General features: G+C 40.1%; 1 protein-coding gene across 1 annotated transcript in view; it reads right to left on the bottom strand.

The window, feature by feature from the left end:
* The window catches only part of MGAM2 (maltase-glucoamylase 2 (putative)), a 95,017-nt gene that overhangs the window by 33,620 nt on the left and 40,740 nt on the right, over window positions 1–20,657 (bottom strand). The window contains exons 16-28 of the mRNA XM_053608733.1: window positions 18,714–18,885; window positions 18,052–18,168; window positions 14,502–14,656; window positions 14,258–14,342; window positions 13,253–13,309; window positions 12,367–12,491; window positions 11,201–11,289; window positions 10,023–10,072; window positions 6,417–6,584; window positions 5,171–5,326; window positions 3,739–4,038; window positions 1,799–1,953; window positions 296–464 (exon numbers count right to left, since the gene is read on the bottom strand). Coding sequence (XP_053464708.1) covers window positions 296–464; window positions 1,799–1,953; window positions 3,739–4,038; window positions 5,171–5,326; window positions 6,417–6,584; window positions 10,023–10,072; window positions 11,201–11,289; window positions 12,367–12,491; window positions 13,253–13,309; window positions 14,258–14,342; window positions 14,502–14,656; window positions 18,052–18,168; window positions 18,714–18,885 — 1,798 coding nt within the window. The remainder of the gene's footprint in view (window positions 1–295; window positions 465–1,798; window positions 1,954–3,738; window positions 4,039–5,170; window positions 5,327–6,416; window positions 6,585–10,022; window positions 10,073–11,200; window positions 11,290–12,366; window positions 12,492–13,252; window positions 13,310–14,257; window positions 14,343–14,501; window positions 14,657–18,051; window positions 18,169–18,713; window positions 18,886–20,657) is intronic.

Below are 20,657 nucleotides of genomic sequence, written 5' to 3'. Positions count from 1 at the left end.
CTCTAAGACTTAGGAGAGCAAAGTCAGTGTCTCATTTGTAGCTAAGAACTCAGCAGTGTATGTTCATGTAAAATATAACTTTTATGTTAAATAAAAGTTTGCGAAATAACTAATATTCATAGTTGACAGGAAAAAATATTTATATGTCTTTTAGGGACAAAGAGTCTGTATGTGGGCTATTACAATTGAAAGCAGACTTTAGCAGTGTGAGATGAAGCTGATGAACAGGGCATCATCTATGGGCACAAGAATTAAAATACATTGAGAGAAATGAGTCTCATCTCTTTGTCCTCACCGCTGGTGGTTCATCGCGAGCAAACATTCCCCATGTGTTCCAACTCATGTTTCTTTTGAAAGCCATATGCTCAGTTTCCCCAAAGCCATAGATGAACTGAGATGGGAGACGAGTAGAAATGGAGAGGAACATATCATTGAAGGTAAAGCCAGGCAGTTGCGAGTCCCAGCTGCAATGCAAAGGCAGACCATGCCGAGCTGGTCACAGCAAACATGGAACACATCTGGAAAAGCTAGTTGATTCAGAAGCCTCCTGAATTATTGCACATCTGGATCCAGGTTTAGATACAGTAGAACCTCCATGGTTGACCACATCCATTAAGTTGACCCAATTTTCATAGACCAGACATGCACCCTATGTATGTACCAGTTCCTTAAGTTGACTACCTCTGTATGTTGACCAGTTCATTATAGTCCCTTGGGTGGTCACCTTACAGAGGTTCTGCTATACTACGAAATGACCCATGTTATAACAGCCACGACTTGGTTCTAAGGTTCTACGTTTGCATTTTTTTTGTGTGTGTGTGTGATTTACAAGAACAAAACAGAGCTCCTTTTCTGGGTCACAGGTGCCTGGAGGGCAAAGACTATGTCTCATTCACCTCTTTATCTCTAGATCTCAATGCCTGGTATATCAGCTTGAACCAATTATGAATAAATGAATAGGGTCTAAGCAAATTTTCCAGAAAAAAAGTATAAAATTCTTGGATCAACTGCTCTGGATTGGCCAAAGAACTTCTTATCAAAAAAAAAAGCAGCAGAGAGAAAAATCAGACACATAGTTAAAGAGAGCAGAAGCCATACACAGGAAGGCACAGGCGTGCACACACAGGTGACAGCTTCTTCTGGGATGGGGAGCCTCGCCCCATGCAAAATCCAGACCTTCATTTTGTTCCATCAGCAACAGGACAAAGGATAAGAGATGATGATTCTTTTCATGCCTAACACTGTGAAAAGGCTTGAAATCTTTTGGCTGTCAACAGAAGTGAAGACTACAAAATGCCTTTTCCCTCTCATTAACCTGTGCCCCATGGGTGGTGCCTGTGTCTCAAAGGAGTAGGGCGCCGGCCCCATTTGCTGGTAGAGGGTTCAAACCCAGCCCCAGCCAAAAACAAAAAAAAAAAACCTGTGCCTCTATCTTGTACGTCTTTATTTACTATTTCTTAATAAAGCATAATATGGAATGGATTTAAATCTTAGGTTATCTGTTATACTCATTAAATAAAGGTTTCTACTCTGCTTATCAAGAAAAATGAGTATAGCATATATTTTTCTTTCTTTGGAATCAAATAACATTTTAGTTTTTTTAATCTTTATTTTCTTTTGAATTAATGATTGATAGAAAAAAAATTCCCTATTGAAGTAGGGGTAAATGATATACTCTTTAACAAACACATACATATTTGCATAGAGTCTCTGAGATTAATATTTCACTTGAATTAATTAGAACCACTGTCATTAAATCTGGAAGCACTCTGATTAAAACCAAATAAACAGTACTTACATCACAGTGCCAGAGCTTTTGCGCTGAATCTGGATTCCAAAAGGATTGTTCTGAATGTTAACATTATACAGACAGTGTTCGGGGGAGCTGACTGGAGAGGGAGGGGTATTCAGAGGTACTGGGACCTCATACCTTTTATCAATGGCATCATAGATCTGCAAGAGGAGGGAAGAACACTTTCTGAGGGCATCTCAGACCTAAAGCCCCCCAGGGTAGCCCCCATAATTCAGTCCTCATGTTTTCTAGTCAGTTTGCATTATATTAAGAAGCATCAGATACCCCCAAACATACAGATATTTGCCCTGGCTACCCACTGTGCCCGATACAGAGCCTATATTTCAAAAGGCCTCAGTAAAATCCAAAGAACCTGTGATTAAGCGGTATAGATTCTCGTAAACAGAGTGTGTGCATGTGAACATGTGGGCACAGGACTCAGTAAGACTGTCTTAGAATGTGATGTTAGGAACCAGAGAACTGAGTTTAACATGGACACTAAGGTCGCCTTGCTGTTAGGGTTTCCAGATGTTGCACAGCCTTTACATTCCTAAGGTTTCTGCTGTGTGCCCATGACTTGGTTCCTACTTAACTAATAGGATGGATGTGTGGGAAAAATGAAAGGAATGAAAAGTGTTCTGCCGGATGGTAAGAATTGCCACTGTGAGCAACTACCCTCTTCTTTGTATTATGAGCCCACAGCTTGTAGTTGGGTGAAAGTTTTCTAATGCCCTGCTTCTCAAAATTGCATTTTGCAGACCCAAAGCCGCAGAAGTTCATTCCCTGTCAGTAACCTAGGGAGAAGCACTACCAGGGAGCTTGTTAGGAATGCAGAATCCCAGGATCCCCAGACTTCCTAATCAAAACTTTCATTTTCATAAGATGCCTGGGTGGTTCCTGTTACATTAAAGTGTGCAGAGCAGTGGGCTGCCCAATGTGGTGCCCACAAGGCATATGTGGCCAGGAAGTGCCCCATGTATGCTAGTTTGGATTGAGATTAACTGTAAGTGCAAAGGTGCACCAGATTTTGAAGACTTAGTATTATTAAATAATTGCAACACTTTTATGTTATTTTGATTTCAAAGTGAAACAATAGTATGATATTTTAGAATATTGGTTAAATAAAATATTATTAAAGTTAATCTTACTTAAGATTTTTCAAATGCACATTTTAAAATATGCCTACTAGAAAACACAGGTAGCTCACATTGTTCTTTTTTTTTTTTATTTTACAATGCCAGTTTTAATGCAAATATAAGGATATTTAATTCATATGCAAAATCATCAAAATTATATGATTTGTGTTTTGTATCTTGAGCATTCATGTATATTTCATTCTTCTTTTTTTTTTTTTAATTTCAGACTGATATAAGGGTACAAACCATTAGGTTACATTGTTTGTATTTGCTAGGTAAAGTCCAAATTGTAGCTGTCAAGACAAGGCACTGGTTCTCAACGTGTGGCCCCTTGACTGCAACATCAGTGTCACCCACGAACTTGTTAGAAATGCAAATTCTCAAGCTAGCTCTCAGCTCACACCTACTGAATTGAAAACCCGGAGGATGAGGATGGATTTTAACAAGATCTGCAGGTGATTCTGAATGCTGAAGTTTGGAAACCAATGCTAGAGAAATAACTCTTAATATTGGAAATGAGTTAATGCCTCACAAATGGGTTTACCAGAAAGCACACATTTTCTTCAAGGCCAAGGTGTTTTTGACCTAGTACGCATGTCATCATAGGAAGTTCACAATCCTGGGAAATCTAAGGGCACATCCTGGGTCTACTATCTACTTTCTGACCTTCATCTCTTTAGAGTCCTCAGCTTCCTTATCTGTAAATTGAGAGATTTGGACTAAAAGCTGTTTCAATGACTTCCATCCATACAGAGCTATAAGTTAAAAGACTCTTTTTCTCAGAACCAGAATCCTCAACATGGGATTTACCTTGACCTGCAGCATGTTTTCTGTGTGATAGGTCACACTCAGGCGGAGGGAGTTGATCTTTGCAGAGAGAAAACCAGAGGCAGCAGCATCTGCTGCTGATGAGGGTGGGGGTAGAGCATCCTTCGATGGCAGTGGTGGTACCTCTGCTGCCCGTGAGGACTCCGCTGCCCGTGCCAACTCAGGGGCCCTCAGGAGAGTAAGGTCTGCAGTGATGCTCGTGGACAGGTACTGAATTTTACTGGCAGCATAATCAGGGATGGTGTCATAGTAACAAGTGGGCACACCAGGAGTTGTTGTGTGCTGAAACAATAGGATGAATTCTCAGTCAGTCTCTAACACAACACTTTGAGGCTTTAATTGCTGAAAAAGTTGGTTAACACAGACTAAATTTCTGCCAGCATGCACATTGTTACAGATTGAACTGTGTTTCCCCCCATATGCACAAAAAGATGCCAAGCCCTAGTCCTTGATACCTCTGAATGTGAGCATTTAGAAATAGGGTCTTTGCAGATGAACAAGTTAAGATGAGGTCATTAGAATGAGCCCTAATTCAACAGGACTAGTGTTGTTATTAAGAAGCAAGCTTTGGACACAGAGATGGGCATACACAGAGAGAATGCCATGGCAACCTGAAGGTGGAGATCATGGTCAGGCATCTACAAGCTAAGAAATACCAAATAACCAGCAACAGTAAGGGGAAGATTATGGAACAGATGCTCCCGGGTCAAAGCCCTCTGAAGGAACCAACCCTGCTGACGCCAGGATCTTAGGGCTCCAAACTCTGGAACTGTGAGAGAATGAATTTCTGTGGTTCCAAGTTACTCCGTTTATGGTACTCTGTTATGGCAGCCTCAGCAAACAAATGTGCGTGTGCAGGCGCACACACAGACATACACACACACACACACACACACACAGGCGTTCTATAATGAGTGAGCAGAGATAGAGTAAAAGGAAGCCTGGTCTGGACTCAGGGCCCTTCTCTCAGTGTCCTTGCTGTCTTCAGCATAATCCAGAGAAATAACTTCTTGCATTTATTTTGGTTTCCAGTCTTTGTATTGCTCATATAGAGAGAAGTAGCGGTATTTTACCCTTTTTGCTTGGGCTGTCCAATAGCAAAGTGAAAATTTTAAATTCACTTAAAATACTCAATGAACAATGCATACTCAATGCCTTTTATGGTGTTAAATGGAGTTAAGTCATAGGTTAGAGTGGTAATGACAGTGGCAAATAGTTTATTCTGATTCAGGATATCTCAGGAAAATGCTGACCACGCCATCACACATGCAGATTCAGCAGAGTGCATGACGCACAGGGTCACAATTACCATTCAAGCCTTCAACATTTGAAAAGTGTTTTCCAGGTGCCTAGTTAGTTGTGGGACAGTTTTTACAAATTCCTGATCATTATAGAATCCTCTCCTAGTCATTACCTCCCAAAGGCACCCCCGCTGTCTGCAACTATCCTCAGAGGCAGCAGGATCTTCAGGGTAACAGTTGAACTTCTCCAGGTCACTGACTGGAAGGTTCCACTCTATAGAGAATTCTTGTCCGAGCACCAGTCCCTGGAGATCAGTGATGGTCAACACCTGGGAAGGGAGAAAGAAGGCCACAGAAACAGGGCTGAGGGAGAGCCACCTAGTTAAAGTCCTGGCCTGGCATTCTGGAAGTCAGGACCAGTGATCTAATCCTTCCTTCAAACCACATTGATGTGAGATACTTGGAACTTGGCCTATTCCTGACCTTTCTCGCCTCCTGGAGTCACTGTGGAAGTATCAAATGAGAAGAACTTTGACCATGTTAAGAAGTGCAGATCACAGGGAGTGCCGTGGTTGTCAGACAGATTGTTCTCTGGGTGTGATGCTTTATCAGTTTAATAATGACAGTAATAACAACAACAGCTGAACTTACAGAGCATTCATATGGGCCAGTCACTGCTATAACCACTTTACAAGTATGGTCTCCATTATTTCTAGAAAGCAATCCTATCCTGTGAATCCTAAGGCTATCTCCATTTTACAGAACAGAAAACTGGGACACAAAGACCATTTAATAACTTGCCAGAATCTTACAACTAGGATCAGAACCCTATTCTTCCTGAGTCAAGAAACTGACTCTTACCCTATGCTATATGTGTCACAATGGGAGGGAGGGGCATCCTAAGAGATAATGAATTTACAGCACTTAAAACATTCAACCAAAAACATAAGGGAATCATTCAGTAAGACAAAATTCAGCTGGCCCCTTTTCACTCTTATTTCTGTAATGATATAGAAATAGCTTTAAACACTAAAGAATAATATTGGAATATGCCTCAAAAAGAGCCTTTAACTTCCACGAAAGGATGAAGGTGTAAATACGCTCCAGACTAGGCCAACGTATTGAATGACATTATCATTATGTTGCACTGAGGGGAAGCCTGTCTAGTTTTAAATTTGCCCAGAGAAGAAGTGTCTTCTTTCAAGATCCCAACTGCCACCATCCTCTTCAGAGCCCTAACACGAACACAGTGGAGTATTTAGTATCAACAGGTGTCTCCTGCACTCTCATTGCGGGGGGTGGGAAGCATCTCCCAGTAAACCACTTGTCTCTGTGACTGCCCACAGTCAGAAGAACAAGCTGGGTGTCCAGAATCCCAGCCCATTGGAAAGAATCCTGCAGGATGGAACCCTCTCCTACCTTTGTGGAAGGATTATAGACAACGCTCAGATGGGAGGTGGAAACATTGTTCACAAAGACAGTAAAATCAATTGGCTGCTTGTCCATTCCCAAGATTCTGATATCTTTAAACGTGAGGTTGTCAGGGTCCTTGTAATTATTATTTGTAATCATTGCCTGTAGACGGTTCTGAAAAAAAAAAAAAAAAAGTCAGATTAGAAACCAGGTACTTCATGCTCTGTTGTCCCCAAACACCATTCAAGATCTCATTTTCTGAGATTTAAGGTGTTTCCTTTTTCTTCTGCATTTCCAAATGCTGCCAGGTATTTAATTGTCCAAAGGGGATTCACTAACTCAGATCTTAACAATCCTAAAACACGTAATATTTCATATTTACTTTGGTTCACTGGTTCTTTGTTGATTCTGTTACTCAGAAAATATGTCTCTGACATCATAGAATTTTCCAGCCCACAAGCAGGGTGCTGACAAAGCAAACAAAAGGACACGCAAGTTCATTGGCACATAAGGACATACACATCCACAAAAAAGTGCCCAAATAATTTTTCTTTTATTTTAATTATAATGATGATAAGAGCTAATAACTTTTTTTTTTGTTTTGGTTTTTGGCCAGGGCTGTGTTTGAACTCGCCACCTCCGGCATATGGGACCAGCACCCTACTCATTGAGCCACAGGTGCTGCCCAAGAGCTAATAATTTTTTTAAATTTCCGATTCATATAAGGGTGTTTAGCTTACATTGTTTTCATTTCTAAGGTAAAGTTCAAGTTGTAGTTGAGAGCTAATAATTTTTGAATGTTCACTGTCTGCCAGGCACTGTGCTAATCACTGTACATTTCATTCAAATCTCACAGCAAACTATGAGGTTGAAATTATAATTATTCCCATCTTGAAGATAAGGAGATGAAAGCACTGAAAATTAGACAACTTACTTAAGTATCTACAGTTCAAAAGTGATAAAGTTGAATTATGACAAAGAAGAGGGTACAAGTGAAGATTGAAGAAAAAAAGGAGAGCTTGATGATTAGAAAGATTGGAATTCTCAAGAAAATATACCCAGTTTACTTTTTATTTATTTTTTACAAAGATGAAAAAGCAATGGAAAAAGGGAACACTTTTCTATAAACAGTACAGAACAACTGGAGGTACACAGGCCATATGTTGAGCGTAGACATATTTCTGGAAAAAATAATAGGAGAAAAAATTCAACACATAGGGTGAGGCAAAGTGGTCTTAAGCTTGGCACCAAAAAGCACAAGCCATAAAATAAAATATTGATAAATTAAATCCATTAAAATATAACCTTTTGCTGATGGCAAATATACAGATGGCAAATAGGCATATGAAAAGATATTCTACGCCAGGAGACATCAGAGAATACAAATCGAAACCACAGTTAGCTATAAATACACACCAATCAGAATAGCTAACACAAAAAATAGGGACAGCACCGAATGCATGGCCATGATGCAGAGAAACTCCATCACTCGGATATTGCAGGTGGAAATGAAAGATGGTGCAGCAACTCTGGAACACAGTTCAGAAGTTTTTATAAAACTAAACATGCACTAGCATACGACCCAGCAACTGCACTCTTGGGTATTTATCCTAGAGAAAAGAAAACTTTTGTTCACACCACAACCTGCGCATGAATGCCCACAGAGGTTTTATTTGCAATAGCCCAGGACTGGAAACAGCCCAGAGGCTCTCTAGCAGGTGAATGATTTTTGAAAAAATCGTCTGTCTACACCTTGGAATGATATTCAACAATAAAAAGGAACAAACTGATGTTACATACAATAGCTTAGATGAATTTTGACAGAATTACGGTGATTTTTTTTTTGAGACCGTCTCACTTTGTCACCCCCGATAGAGTGCTATGTTGTCACAGCTTACAGCAACTTCAAACTCTTGAGCTCAAGTGATCCTCTTGCCTCAGTCTCCCGAGTAGCTGAGACGACAGGCACCTGCCATAATGCCTAGCTATTTTTAGAGACAGGGTCTCACTCTGGCTCAGGCTGGTCTTGAACTCATGAGCTCAGGCAGTCCACCTACCTCAGCCTCCCAGAGTTCTAGGATTACAGGCAGGAGCCACCATGACTGGCCCGAATTATGCTGATTGAAAAAGCAAAGCCAATCCCCAAGGTTGCATACTGCTGAATTCCAATGACATAACATTCTTGAAAAGACAAAATTACAGAAATAGAAAATAGATTATTGGTTGCCAAAGGGTGGGAGCAGGGCTATAAAAAGAAAATGAGAAGGATCCTTGCATTCAATGAAAATGTTCTATATCTTTTTTTTTTTTAATAAAAAGATGTTTATTCTATTTTGTCCATCATTTCCAGGTGTTTTTAGGTAGGAGGACTCTTAGTTAATGAAGTTGCTGTGTTGCAAGAAAAGTAAGTCAGCCCCATGAATTCTATGACCATGACTATTAACCACTCTTCTCTCATTTACTTAACAATGGCTATTTATCTTATTTCACCTAAACGATCTGGGTGAGCTGAGTTCACAGTGTGTTGGAACTGTATTTTTTTATTGCTTGGGGTTCATTGAGGGAACGGTTACACGGATTGCATTTGTTAGGTAAAGTTCCTCTTACAATTGTGTCCCACCCTCAGGAGTGTGCCATACACTGTGACCCCCCAAAACCCCTCCTTGCTCCCTCTTTCTCCTGTTCCCCACAGTTCTTTCAGAAGCATCTTAATAAGAAATGATATAAGTAAACCCAAAGAAGCTGAAAAGTAACAATTTTAACTTTGGTGTCCATGGGTGGTGGCTCATCCTAGCACAGAGATGTTCATTTGTCCTTCCTCAAAAAAATGTTCTATATCTTGAGAGCATCAATGCCAATATCCTCCTGGCCATGAAATCATACAATAGGTTTATAACATGCTACCATTAGGGGAAACTGATACAAGTAAAAGACATATGGCAATTCTGTATGATTTCCTACAACTGCATGAGGATCTTTAATTCAAAATAAAAATGTTAATTAAAAATATGCATTTAAAAGAAAAATAAATAAATGAAAGAGATTCCCACAAAAGAAAGTTCTGGCCATACATTATCAGACTTATAAGAAGACCAAGCAGAACCCTCCTATGCTCTGTTGGCCCTGCTGCTTCTGGTCTTCTTAGGATCCTCTGGAGACAAAGATGAAGCAAGGATATTCTGTCTCTGACAGTCTTCAAAAGCCACCCTTTGATGCCTGCACCCAAGACCAAGATGTAGGGAGGAGAAAGCAAAGCTGTGACGGAAGAACCTCTAAAAGGCACTATACCACTCCCTACCTGCACCCCCACCTCACACACATGCCCCTTATGAAAGGGCACGTCTTGGAAGCCAGGACTAATAATATTGCTCAAAGGCAATGTTTTTTATTTCCCAGAAAGAAAGGAGTTCTGCACAAGATGCATACTGAAGATTTATAGGCATACAATCTGACACAGTAACCACTTGAGTGTTCACTTGAATCCTTTCTGAGTCCATTACACTCAAATGCTGAACCTATTACATGTGACCATGCAGGTACAGCAGACCAATAACTCAAAAAGCAGCCACACCAAGGTGCATACACTGTGCATTCCTCAAAAACGTTACTTACAGAGGTAACAGAAAAATCGTACAGAATGTATTTCTTCTTAGTTACAGCATCTGAAAGAGAAAGGGAGAGGAACTCCCATTACTAGGGGAAGCAGAGAAACCGGACAGTCATGCTCTTCTCTTCCGCAGGGAACCAGCACCTTTATCAGCAAGTTCCATTGAGTCCTGTCCATTTTCGTCAAACTACGGCATAGGTTCCCCCAACTACTTCCTCGGAACTCCCACAGCCCTCCATGGTGGGAGGAGCTATTTTATTGGCTCTTAAAACATTTTTGACTTAAACACTACAGATAACTTCGCGCACTATGTCTATCCTGTTGGACCATGAGTTCCTTGAGGGTAATGCTTATGTCTTATCCACCTTCGTATCCCATGTGTGTAGTGTACTAATAAATAGCAAATAAATATCCATACATACTAATTCTCTGCAGGGCAGGATTTTTATATGTAAGCTTATAAAGCATAAGCTTATGTGAGATTTTTTTTTTTTTTTTTTTTTTTTGTAGAGACAGAGTCTCACTTTATGGCCCTCAGTAGAGTGCCGTGGCCTCACACAGCTCACAGCAACCTACAACTCCTGGGTTTAAGCGATTCTCTTGCCTCAGCCTCCCGAGCAGCTGGGACTACAGGCGCGCGCCACAACGCCCGGCTATTTTTTGGTTGCAGTTTGGCCGGGGCCGGGTTTGAACCCGCCACCCTCGGCATATGGGGCCGGCGCCTTACCGACTGAGCCACAGGCGCCGCCCTTATGTGAGATATTTTTATGGAAATCTTACAATGGAGAAAGAAACACTACACGAAGTGGATACTGCTCCCATAATAATAACCAAAACAGTATTTTGCAAAGCTATTAACAAAATATAGCGTGTCCATAAAGCATATCCACTTTATGGCCACCCTGTATATTATTTGTTATTAATAATGATCTCCAGAGAAAATAATTAAGCCCATGCAATAACATCTGTTGCTTTGGTAAAGTCAATAACACACAAGTTGCATGTCTGAAGTCTAATTTAGTGCACTGTGCTTGGCTAACAGAACTTTTAGAATGAGTCTTAAGCCATTGATCACAAGCTAAGGAAATAAACAACAATGATAATGGGGGTACTGCCATAGTGGACAGTCTATGATAACTGATTCACGAGGAGAACCACAGCAATGGTGCCATAAGAAACCCACCTTTAGATATGCCATCATCCCAGTACAGCTCCCCCTTGGCTTCTCTTTTATAGTCCAAGGCAATAATGAGTCCCAAAGAATTCTTCCGGCTGTAAAAGAGCAGTTCTCAGCACCACAGAATGAAGAGGTCGGACTATATGAAACCAGCCCCCTTCATGCTACAGGAACAGATAACTTTAGAGCAGGCGTCCTCAAACTTTTTACACAGGGGGCCAATTCACTGTCCCTCAGACCATTGGAGGGCCGGACTATAGTTTAAAAAATAAAACTATGAACAAATTCCTATGCACACTGCACATATCTTATTTTGAAGTAAAAAAACAAAACAGGAACAAATACAATCACACCGCCTCATGTGGCCCGCGGGCCGCAGTTTGAGGACCCCTGCTAGAGTCTATCCCAGGAACTGAGCAGAATCTGACACTGTGTGGAAACCTGAGAGTTGAATGTGGGCAGGCCGCAGAGGGTACGAATGAGTGGGTTTGAGAAGGGTGGATGGAAAGAGTTCTGCTGAAAACCATTCAGGCTGCAATATAGAGCACTAACAATTAGCACTTACCATTAGGTGCTTACCATGCATTGGGCCCTCTTTCAAGTGTTCTACCTAGAATTATCATTAACATTAATCTACTTAACCTTCCTAATATTTCTGAGAAGTCAAGCTATCATCAACCCCACTATACCCATACTATGAAGAAGCAGAGAGAAGTATCTGCCCAAGGTAAATACATCTACTGAGTAGCAGAGACAAGATGTGAACCCAAACTATCTGTCTCCAGGGTCTCAGCACTTGACCCCCAAGCTAGGCTGACGTTCCCAGGATAACTTGCATTTAACTTGCATTCTCCCACACGTTTGGAGATTTATCTGAGGATAATCTCTGCCATAAGGAAGTCTTATCAGTGATTATTTTGACTTTTTCTCTATTCTGATTCGATCCAAAAGCTAAGTACTATAAAAATATAATGGAATATTTACTCCCTATAAAACAAAGATTAAGATGCCTATTTTGGACAACTCTGGAAGAAGAGGAGGAAGATTACTGACTGCTGACTCTTCCCTTTCCCTTGGCATATCTACACTCAGTCTCTGTTTGTCTCGCCCATCATGTTCTGCCCCCTTAGAGCACCAGGGCAGTCACATCTTTATAAGAGTGAGGAACTCACCTGGCCTCAGTAGTTGTGTTTGGCTTCTGGGTGGGAAATATGTAGCCCCCGCGAAGGTGAAGTCCTATCCTATCAGGTGGGAGTGGTATATTCACCAACTGTTTCCTCCATGGGATGGCCACTCCCTAATCAACAAGGGGGAAATAGATCAGACAATGGACTGCTTGGGCTAGGAGAGACTTTAGTGATCATCTAGTTCATTTGCCTCACATTAAAGAAGAGAAAAATGAAGAACCCAAAAGTTATGTGACTTGCCCAAGGCATAAAGGTAATACAGAGCAGAGCTGAGACACCAGACCACTCCCGTTTCTTTACATTACACCATGCTGCAGTTCCACAACTGAGTTTTCGTTCTCTATGTTATCACAGCCAAAGGCAGCAGACTCCTGATAGCTGCACAGATATAATAAGTTTCCATAAACCTACCCCAATTATTCCATAAACCTACCCCAATTATTGTTTCATTGGACATTTGGAAAGGCCTTCTGCTATAGTCTGAATGCTGCTGTACTACCAAAGTCTGTATGTTGGAACCTAATACTCAATACTCAATAGTGTTAAAAGGTGAGGCCTTTGGGATAAGTGATTAAGCCTTGAGGGTGGAGCAAGAAGGCCCCATTAATGAAGTCCTCACCACATACTGAATGTGCTGGAGCCTCCAGAACTGTGAGCAATAAATTTCTGTTGTTTATAAGTTACCCTCTATAAGGTATTTTGTTATACCATCCTGAGTGGACTAAGACACTTTTCTCATAGAAAAGCACCCAAAAACAACTAAATACAAAACCTTGTATTATTATCCTGCCCCAGGAACCCATGCCTGCTGCTTTAGAATTGCTGTTTGCTAGAGGCAGATCTCTAGGGCAGCCAGGGCTGCCTCACTTACTGTCTCGTAGTCATACCAGGTGGCATCCGGTATGTATGCTTCCACGTGCTCCCTGCCCTAGGGGAACAACAAAGAGTAACAGTAATACATCCCTTTACAGTTTGCAAAGCATATTCAGGTGTCATGGCATGAGCTCATCTCAACAATCCTGATTGACTGTTGGGAAATCTCAGTCAACAAACGAAAATACTCAGGTTGAGCAGTTTATCCAAAGCTGAGCATAGTTAAGGATAAAATTTTTTTTGCTTCACTGTTGCTGCAGTGTCTAAGAGAAGCAAAGAAAGTCCACTTACTGAATTAGTCATATAATCTAATAGTTGGGAGGAGAACCAGCCAGCCAAGGCCCTGGGAAAGGCTTTCCAGCACGGCCACTGGCTGGTTAGTGGGACCTGTAATAGGATGGTGTGGATGAAACACCAGCTCAAAGGGCCTAGAACATGACTATGTTGGCAATGTTCATGTTTACAAGTGGGTTGGCATGACCCTGACCCTTCCCTCACACTTGCCGGATCACCTCTACCCCAAATCACACTTAGGTAGGATACACATGGACCTTCATAAACGACTTCAGAGCAACATCCTTCTCTTACCCAGAACCCCTCTTTCCCTCTCTTCTTTTCTTTACAGGCATTCTCTTTCCCCAGTCCAACCCAAAAGCACAGCCCACCTGGACAATAAGAAACACAGAAAAATGGTGAGCACCCCAACAACAAGGCATTTAAAGCCCTGTCAATGCGACAGCCATGTGCCTGAAGACATAGGTTTTAATTTTAAGGCAATTTTGTAAGATGGAAAATGTTTTGCCTGCCGGGACAGAAAGACCATTTCTTTCAGGGACAGCAAGACCAAGAACTACTACTTTTCCAGTTTTCAAACTTTCATGATCTCTTTCATTTATGTTCATATTTAGATTTAAATGCAGCCACAGATATTCAGGGTCCATCTTATTCAGCTATCAAGCCATGAGAACAAGGGCAATATCCAACACCACTATTATAGACATACTTCATACAGAACAGGTGTGATGAGGAGTCCAGGCCCCCATAAGAACTGCTCATGCACCTCCCACGTGGCTGAGTCCTGATAGAACCTAGAAAACAGGGTGAGCCCAGTGAGGCAAGTGGAGCCCCCCCACAACAGGACAATAGCACATTATGTAGCAACAAGATCCTAACTAATCTTATTACCCCAAACAACGTAAAGTGAAACTACCACATGAAAGGGAGTCTTTTAGGATCAGAAAACTCACTCATGGATGAGGGGCCTCGCCACCGTGTCCCCCCGGGTGTGAGCATAGTAGAAGAGGGTATATAAGTAGGGCAGCAAGGTGTAGCGGATGTTCAGACAGTGTCTGGAGGAATTCAGCAGCAGGGAGTCAGCACCAAAGGCAGCAGGATCCTGGTCCTGGGAGGAAATAGAAGCAATTGATGAATATTTCTTCCCATCATGGTTTAAAATTGCAGTATATGTATACCATGGAATATTATTCAGCTATAAAAAGATAGTGATGTTACATCTTTTATATTTATCTGGATGGAGTTGAAGAATTTTCTCCTCAATAAAGTATCTCAAGAATGGAAAAGCGATTTGCATTTCTCTGATGATTAAAGATGATGAGCATTTTTTCATAATTGCTAAGTCATGGAAAAAGCCCAAGTGCCCATCGACCCACGAATGGATTAATAAATTGTGGTATATGTACACCATGGAATATTATGCAGCCTTAAAGAAAGATGGAGACTTTACCTCTTTCATGTTTACATGGATGGAGCTGGAACATATTCTTCTTAGTAAAGTGTCTCAAGAATGGAAGAAAAAGTACCCAATGTACTCACCCTTATTATGAAACTAATGTAGGACCTTCACATGAAAGCTATAACCCAGTTACAACCTAAGAATAGGCAGAAAGGGGAAAGGGAGGGGAGGGAGGGGGGAGGGAGGGGGAAGGAGGCGGATTAATGGGATTACACCTGCGGTGCATCTTACAAGGGGATATGTGAATCCTAGTAAATGTGGAATGTAAAGGTCTTAGCAAAATAACTAAGAAAATGCTACAAAAGCTATGTTAACTAATGTGATGAAAATGTGTCAAACGATCTATGAACCAAGTGTATGGTGCCCCATGATCATACTAATGTACACAGCTATGGTTTAATAAAAATAAAAAAAAAACAGTAATAAAAAAAAAAAAGAATGGAACAGCGAGCATCCTATGTCCTCAGTACTAATTTGAAACTAGTAGATTAAAACTACAGGCCACATGACAGAAAAACAATTAAATTCAAGTAGGAGGGAGTGGGAAGGAGAGAGGGGCTCCGTAAGCTCCCACCCAAGAGGTACAATGTAAGGCACACCTCTTGGGTGAAGAATTCAATTACAACTCAGATGCTACCTAACACATGTAAACAATGTGACCCAATCATCATATGTATTCTTACATTAATATAAACTTTTTTTAAAGTTTTCTATGATAAGAAGCTCTCCCAGATGAAGTTGGAGAATGTCAAAGTATCTCCTAAAATGAAAGGCTCTTGGACCTTCTTCATTTTATAGAAGAGAAAACACTACCAAAGATTATACAATTTTCCCAATGTAGAATTGTGGGCAAGCAACTGGTTGTAAAGTTGGCCATTTAGGCCAGTCCCATGAGGGTCTCCAGAGCCAAAAAGTGGACCCTGCTCCCTCAAGACGTCCTCTAATTAGTTTTATATATTGTAGTTTCTCATAATATTTTATTTGGAAAATAATGCTAAGCTGTACTACTACTGAAAAGGTATTTAAATTATTTACCTTATAAGCTACATTGCCTACCATGATGGCCTATAATCCATCTTTTCATTTACAGGTACTTATATGAATTCACAATTTAAAAATTTTATGTCCAATGTTATCTATAATGTTTTCACCATCAAAATTTGTTTTATTTTTTTTTTCTGTCCCAAAGATAGCAACTTTGACTTGTTCTTTGATGCACAATGGGCAAAGAAATCATGAAGGTGGTTTTTATAATAGAAGATTTTTATCCAAGAGCAAAGAAAGAAACTTTTGGGGGAGAAATCTTATTTTCCTAAAACACAGATGAAAATTTCCCATCAATGGTCAACACTCATTTGGTTTATTTTTCATGTAATTTGGAAGATGTGAATGATACTCATGTCATATTTAGACATGTCATCCTGTATTATACTATTGAGACTGAACTTGGGATAAAGTTACCTGAATCTATTCCTTTCTTTTGCTCCCTAAGAGACCCTTTCTTTCCCTCTAAATAGAAGTGTTCCAGAAGACCACTCTATGCTCCCAGTATAGGCTCATGAAAACCCTAAAGCCACACACCAAAGAAAATAACACCCCACAGCCTCCTTCACACTGGCCTAGAGCAGAGCTGCCCTCTCTGACAGCATGAACCCCGTGAAGCTATTGGACATCTGTAATGTATTGAGTAGACTGAGAATCTGAATTTTTAAGTTTATTTGCCTATAGTTAATTTAAATATATATCTGAAAACTGAGTCAATGTAAAATATTTTTCCACTAAACACAACTTTGTTGTTTTGCTAGGATTACATTGTATGTCAACTGCTAAAAATTTAGCAAAGCAAATTGAGAGGTTCAGTACTTATAAAAAGCACCCTGAATGTTGAAGACTTGGTAGAATGAAAACAATATAAAATAGCTCATAAATAATATTTTGTGTTAAACACAGGTTGAAGTGATAATGTTATGGATATATATAGAGTCACATGAAATATATTTAAAATAATGTCTTCTGTCTCTTTTCGCTTTTTAAATTTAAATTTAAAGTGACATATATGGCTCTCACAATTCTGTCAAAAAGAACTAGTTTAGAGAAAAGAAAATAAGCCCTTTAACCTGGTTGCTTGGGAGATATGAGTGCCCTTACTATATAATTTCCTCCTAGGACATTATTCTCTTCCTAAAGAGCACCTGTCCTATCTGCTCCCAGCCCTGTCCTACTTGGACATTCAGAAATAATTCATTTCTCTCTCAATCACAAGCATCTGGGAAAACTCAGGAGTACAGTACTTAGAAGGTTTGTCTGTTAATCCTGGATTAAAGACAAAGCGTAGAGCTAGAACTAAAATGATCATCAGGAAGTTACTCTAATGAGCTTTTTAAGAGCTGAGCCACTTCATTTGAAATATTTCAATTGCAGATTGCTTCATTCAATAAAAGGACATCCCACCTTTCTTGTTCCTGTTGTCCCTAAACATACCTCCTTAGGAAGCACTTTAAATCCACTTCTACATACTTTCCTACCAAAAGAAATTTTTTTTTTGATGGAAGAGGATAAAAGTAGGATGAGTCAGGAGAATTAGTCTAGGAGTCTCCCACACTATGCAGAGAAAAATAGAATGCTGTAACAGGGTGAAATGTTTTTCAGATCATTGGCCTGCACCTCTCAAGATTCTATCACCTTGCTCCTTCATATCATAACTGGTTTACCTTATATTAATTGAAATAAAATATTGTTAACCTCTAATTGCTGCATCTTATGTAAGGTGGTTACAGAAATGACAGTAGTACCATAGAAACTTTTCCAGATCTTCTCACCTTTGTTGGTGAATTTCCAACAATAAAATTATTCAATATATACAAACTACTTGCCACCAATCCTCAACTCTTTACTCTGCTTTTTAAGGTTATCACTTAAGATTTATTATACTTCTCTTTCTTCTGCAGTTAGGGCCAACCTGTAGGATTATCCTCAACCCCTCTTTAAGAAGAAATAGATTAGTTAATCCAAGAAGTTTCCATCCCTTCTCTTGGCGACCTTACCCTAAACCCAGGGCCATTGTGATTCCTTGATAGAGGATAAAATGCTCCAAGCTGCATCCACCTTCTGCAAAGCTCCTCTGTGACATTTTTTGTATAACCACAGATGTTGGCACCTACCTAGAGAATTAGAACACATAAAATACAGTGGTCACTGATGGAGCAAAGTCATGGAATGTGTACTTAAATGGTAGGGACAAAGAAAATCTCTTATTCACTTCATTCCATGCTTTAGGAGATCCCAGAGTCCCAGAGCGTGCCCCAGGCCAAATGAGAAAAATGAGCTAGCATGCATCCCAAGACAAACTGAGGTGGGGAAGACTCCATGGTTCATACCTAAGGGTTCTACCTCAATATTCAGTTCCCAATTTCATATTTTCCCATTCACTGATGCTCTCCTGATGCAATTCTCCTGTGATAGTAATACATTTTACACATAGTGTCTCCTTCCTATCTCTGGAGACCGCACGGACAACAGCTTAATGATAAGGGTACTACCATTCTATCTTCAGAAGGCAGCTCACATCATACATAACGTTGATTTTTTTCAAAACATATCACAATGGGACATATGCTCCTTGGTTTTTCAGACACCTTCCAAGACTGGTAATGGAAAGAATGTCAAAGTACAAAGAGTTGAATTCTTTGGGTAGAATGAAGCTTACCATAGGGATGCCAAACAAGTTGAACTCAAGGATACTAGGGATGGACCACCGGAGGTCATCCCATGTGGCTGCATTGTCCCCCAACCAATGAGCAGCAAATTTACCAGATCCAGCAAAAGTAGAGCGAGATAAGATGAAGTTCCTTTTATCGACAAAGACAGTCTCCAAGGCTCTGAAAGAAAATACAGACAGTTGAATGAGAGGTGAGCTGTGAACATCTAGGACTCATTTCACAGTTCTCCAACAAGTTGAGAAAAAATATCAAGGTTTCATAAACCAGGTGTGCAAACAAGCTAAGCCAGCAGTTCTCAACCTGTGGGTTGTAACCCCTTTGTAACAATGAAAATATATCGTGGCATTAGGAAGGTTGAGAACCACTGACTGCCAAGCATTTTTATGAGCTTCTTTCTCACTTTTGGGATCTCATAAAAGACAGCACAAACCACTAAATTCCAGCCCCCATAGATTATGTTTATTCCAGCCTCCATAGCCTCCTGATTATGTTTTCTCCATCTGATCAGATCTAATTGTGGGTTGACAATATATTGAAACCATGTCTTGGGTTTTTGGCCTATTTTCTCTCTCTAGATAAAGTTTTCCTAATGTCCCTTGGTTTCATGCCTGCTGTCATGCACAATCCTGTTTAGCATGGCACAAGATGATATTGGAACTCTATACCCTCTGCTTGACTAAGAGAAGAGTTCGTACACCAGCTGGTATACCTTTGAGACTGAAGAACTTATTCCTAGTTTCCTCTGAAACTTCAGGCTTATTCTTAGTAATTCTCATTGTTAGCAAAATATAATCTATGCAAAATAACAATTAAAAAGAATTAGTCTCAATGATAGTATATGAAACCTTTTAAAGTTAAAAACAAGTAGCAATAAAATATGAACTATCAAGTCAAACTATACAGACATGAAAGCAAAGGAATTAAAAACATAAAATTAGGATAATAATTACTTTGAGGGCAGGCAAGGAATGTAAGGTGTGATGACATATGGTTGGACCCAAGCTGTTTTCCTAGCTTTTGTTCTAAACATTCCTTTCTATAGGAACTTTAGTGAAATGCCTCTCTATCCCTTCTCCTCTTATGCTAAACAATTCACGCCTTCCAGCCCAGGTCTAAAAATAGAACAATAACACAACTACAGTACAGTAAGACCTCAGTCACCTTTGCTGCTAGCACTTTGCAGGCAAGCTCTTCTTTCTTTCCTTCTAATACATGGTTGGAGACAAGTATATCTGTTCCTAAAAACTCTCTGTGCAAATTTTTATCAGCATACACAAAGCAGTTCCTCAAGACACTATCACAGCCATGAATTCTTCCCCATTTCATATTCCTAGGAGATGTTAGGAATCTATAAATGTAGAACTCTACAAACACAGTCTTCAAACTCTCTGCCCTTCCCCTTATAATGGCAGAGAGAAAATTCTAAAGTAGAAGACTGGTTTAAGAGAGTGAAGTTCTCCATCTGACACTTCATTGACAAAAAAGAAAAAAAAAACAAAACAGGACAAGTTGGAGGGGAGAATTCACTCCTCATTTATCCTCAGTTCTCCTTTGACATAGACTAAGACACTGTCATTTTATTGCCAGAGCCTGGAGCTTTATTGCATTCTGCAATTATCAGTCATAAAAACATTCATTTTATATAACATGAAACCAAAACAGGGATGAAGATACCTGTAATTACAGTTCACTGAGAGGCCATCAGGGTAAAACAGATTAGATAACTGTCAGGTTTTTTTCCAACTGAAAGGAAAAGTCTTTCTCACAGACCCTTATGTTTCTCTTTTACATACCCCAGATCTGGCTAATTTATGATCAGGTCAAAATCTCTGACAGGATATAATCGCATCTGCTTTTAGCCTATAGAGAGGTAAAGGTTATTCCCTTGTTATCCCAGTAACCACTGTCCCCAAACTATATTTCCAGTTAAG

The sequence above is a fragment of the Nycticebus coucang genome, chromosome 11 (genome assembly GCF_027406575.1).
Source record: "Nycticebus coucang isolate mNycCou1 chromosome 11, mNycCou1.pri, whole genome shotgun sequence".
Lineage (NCBI taxonomy): Eukaryota > Metazoa > Chordata > Mammalia > Primates > Lorisidae > Nycticebus > Nycticebus coucang.
The sequence above is the reverse complement of the archived record's forward strand: the minus strand, read 5'-3'. Positions and strand labels throughout refer to the sequence as shown.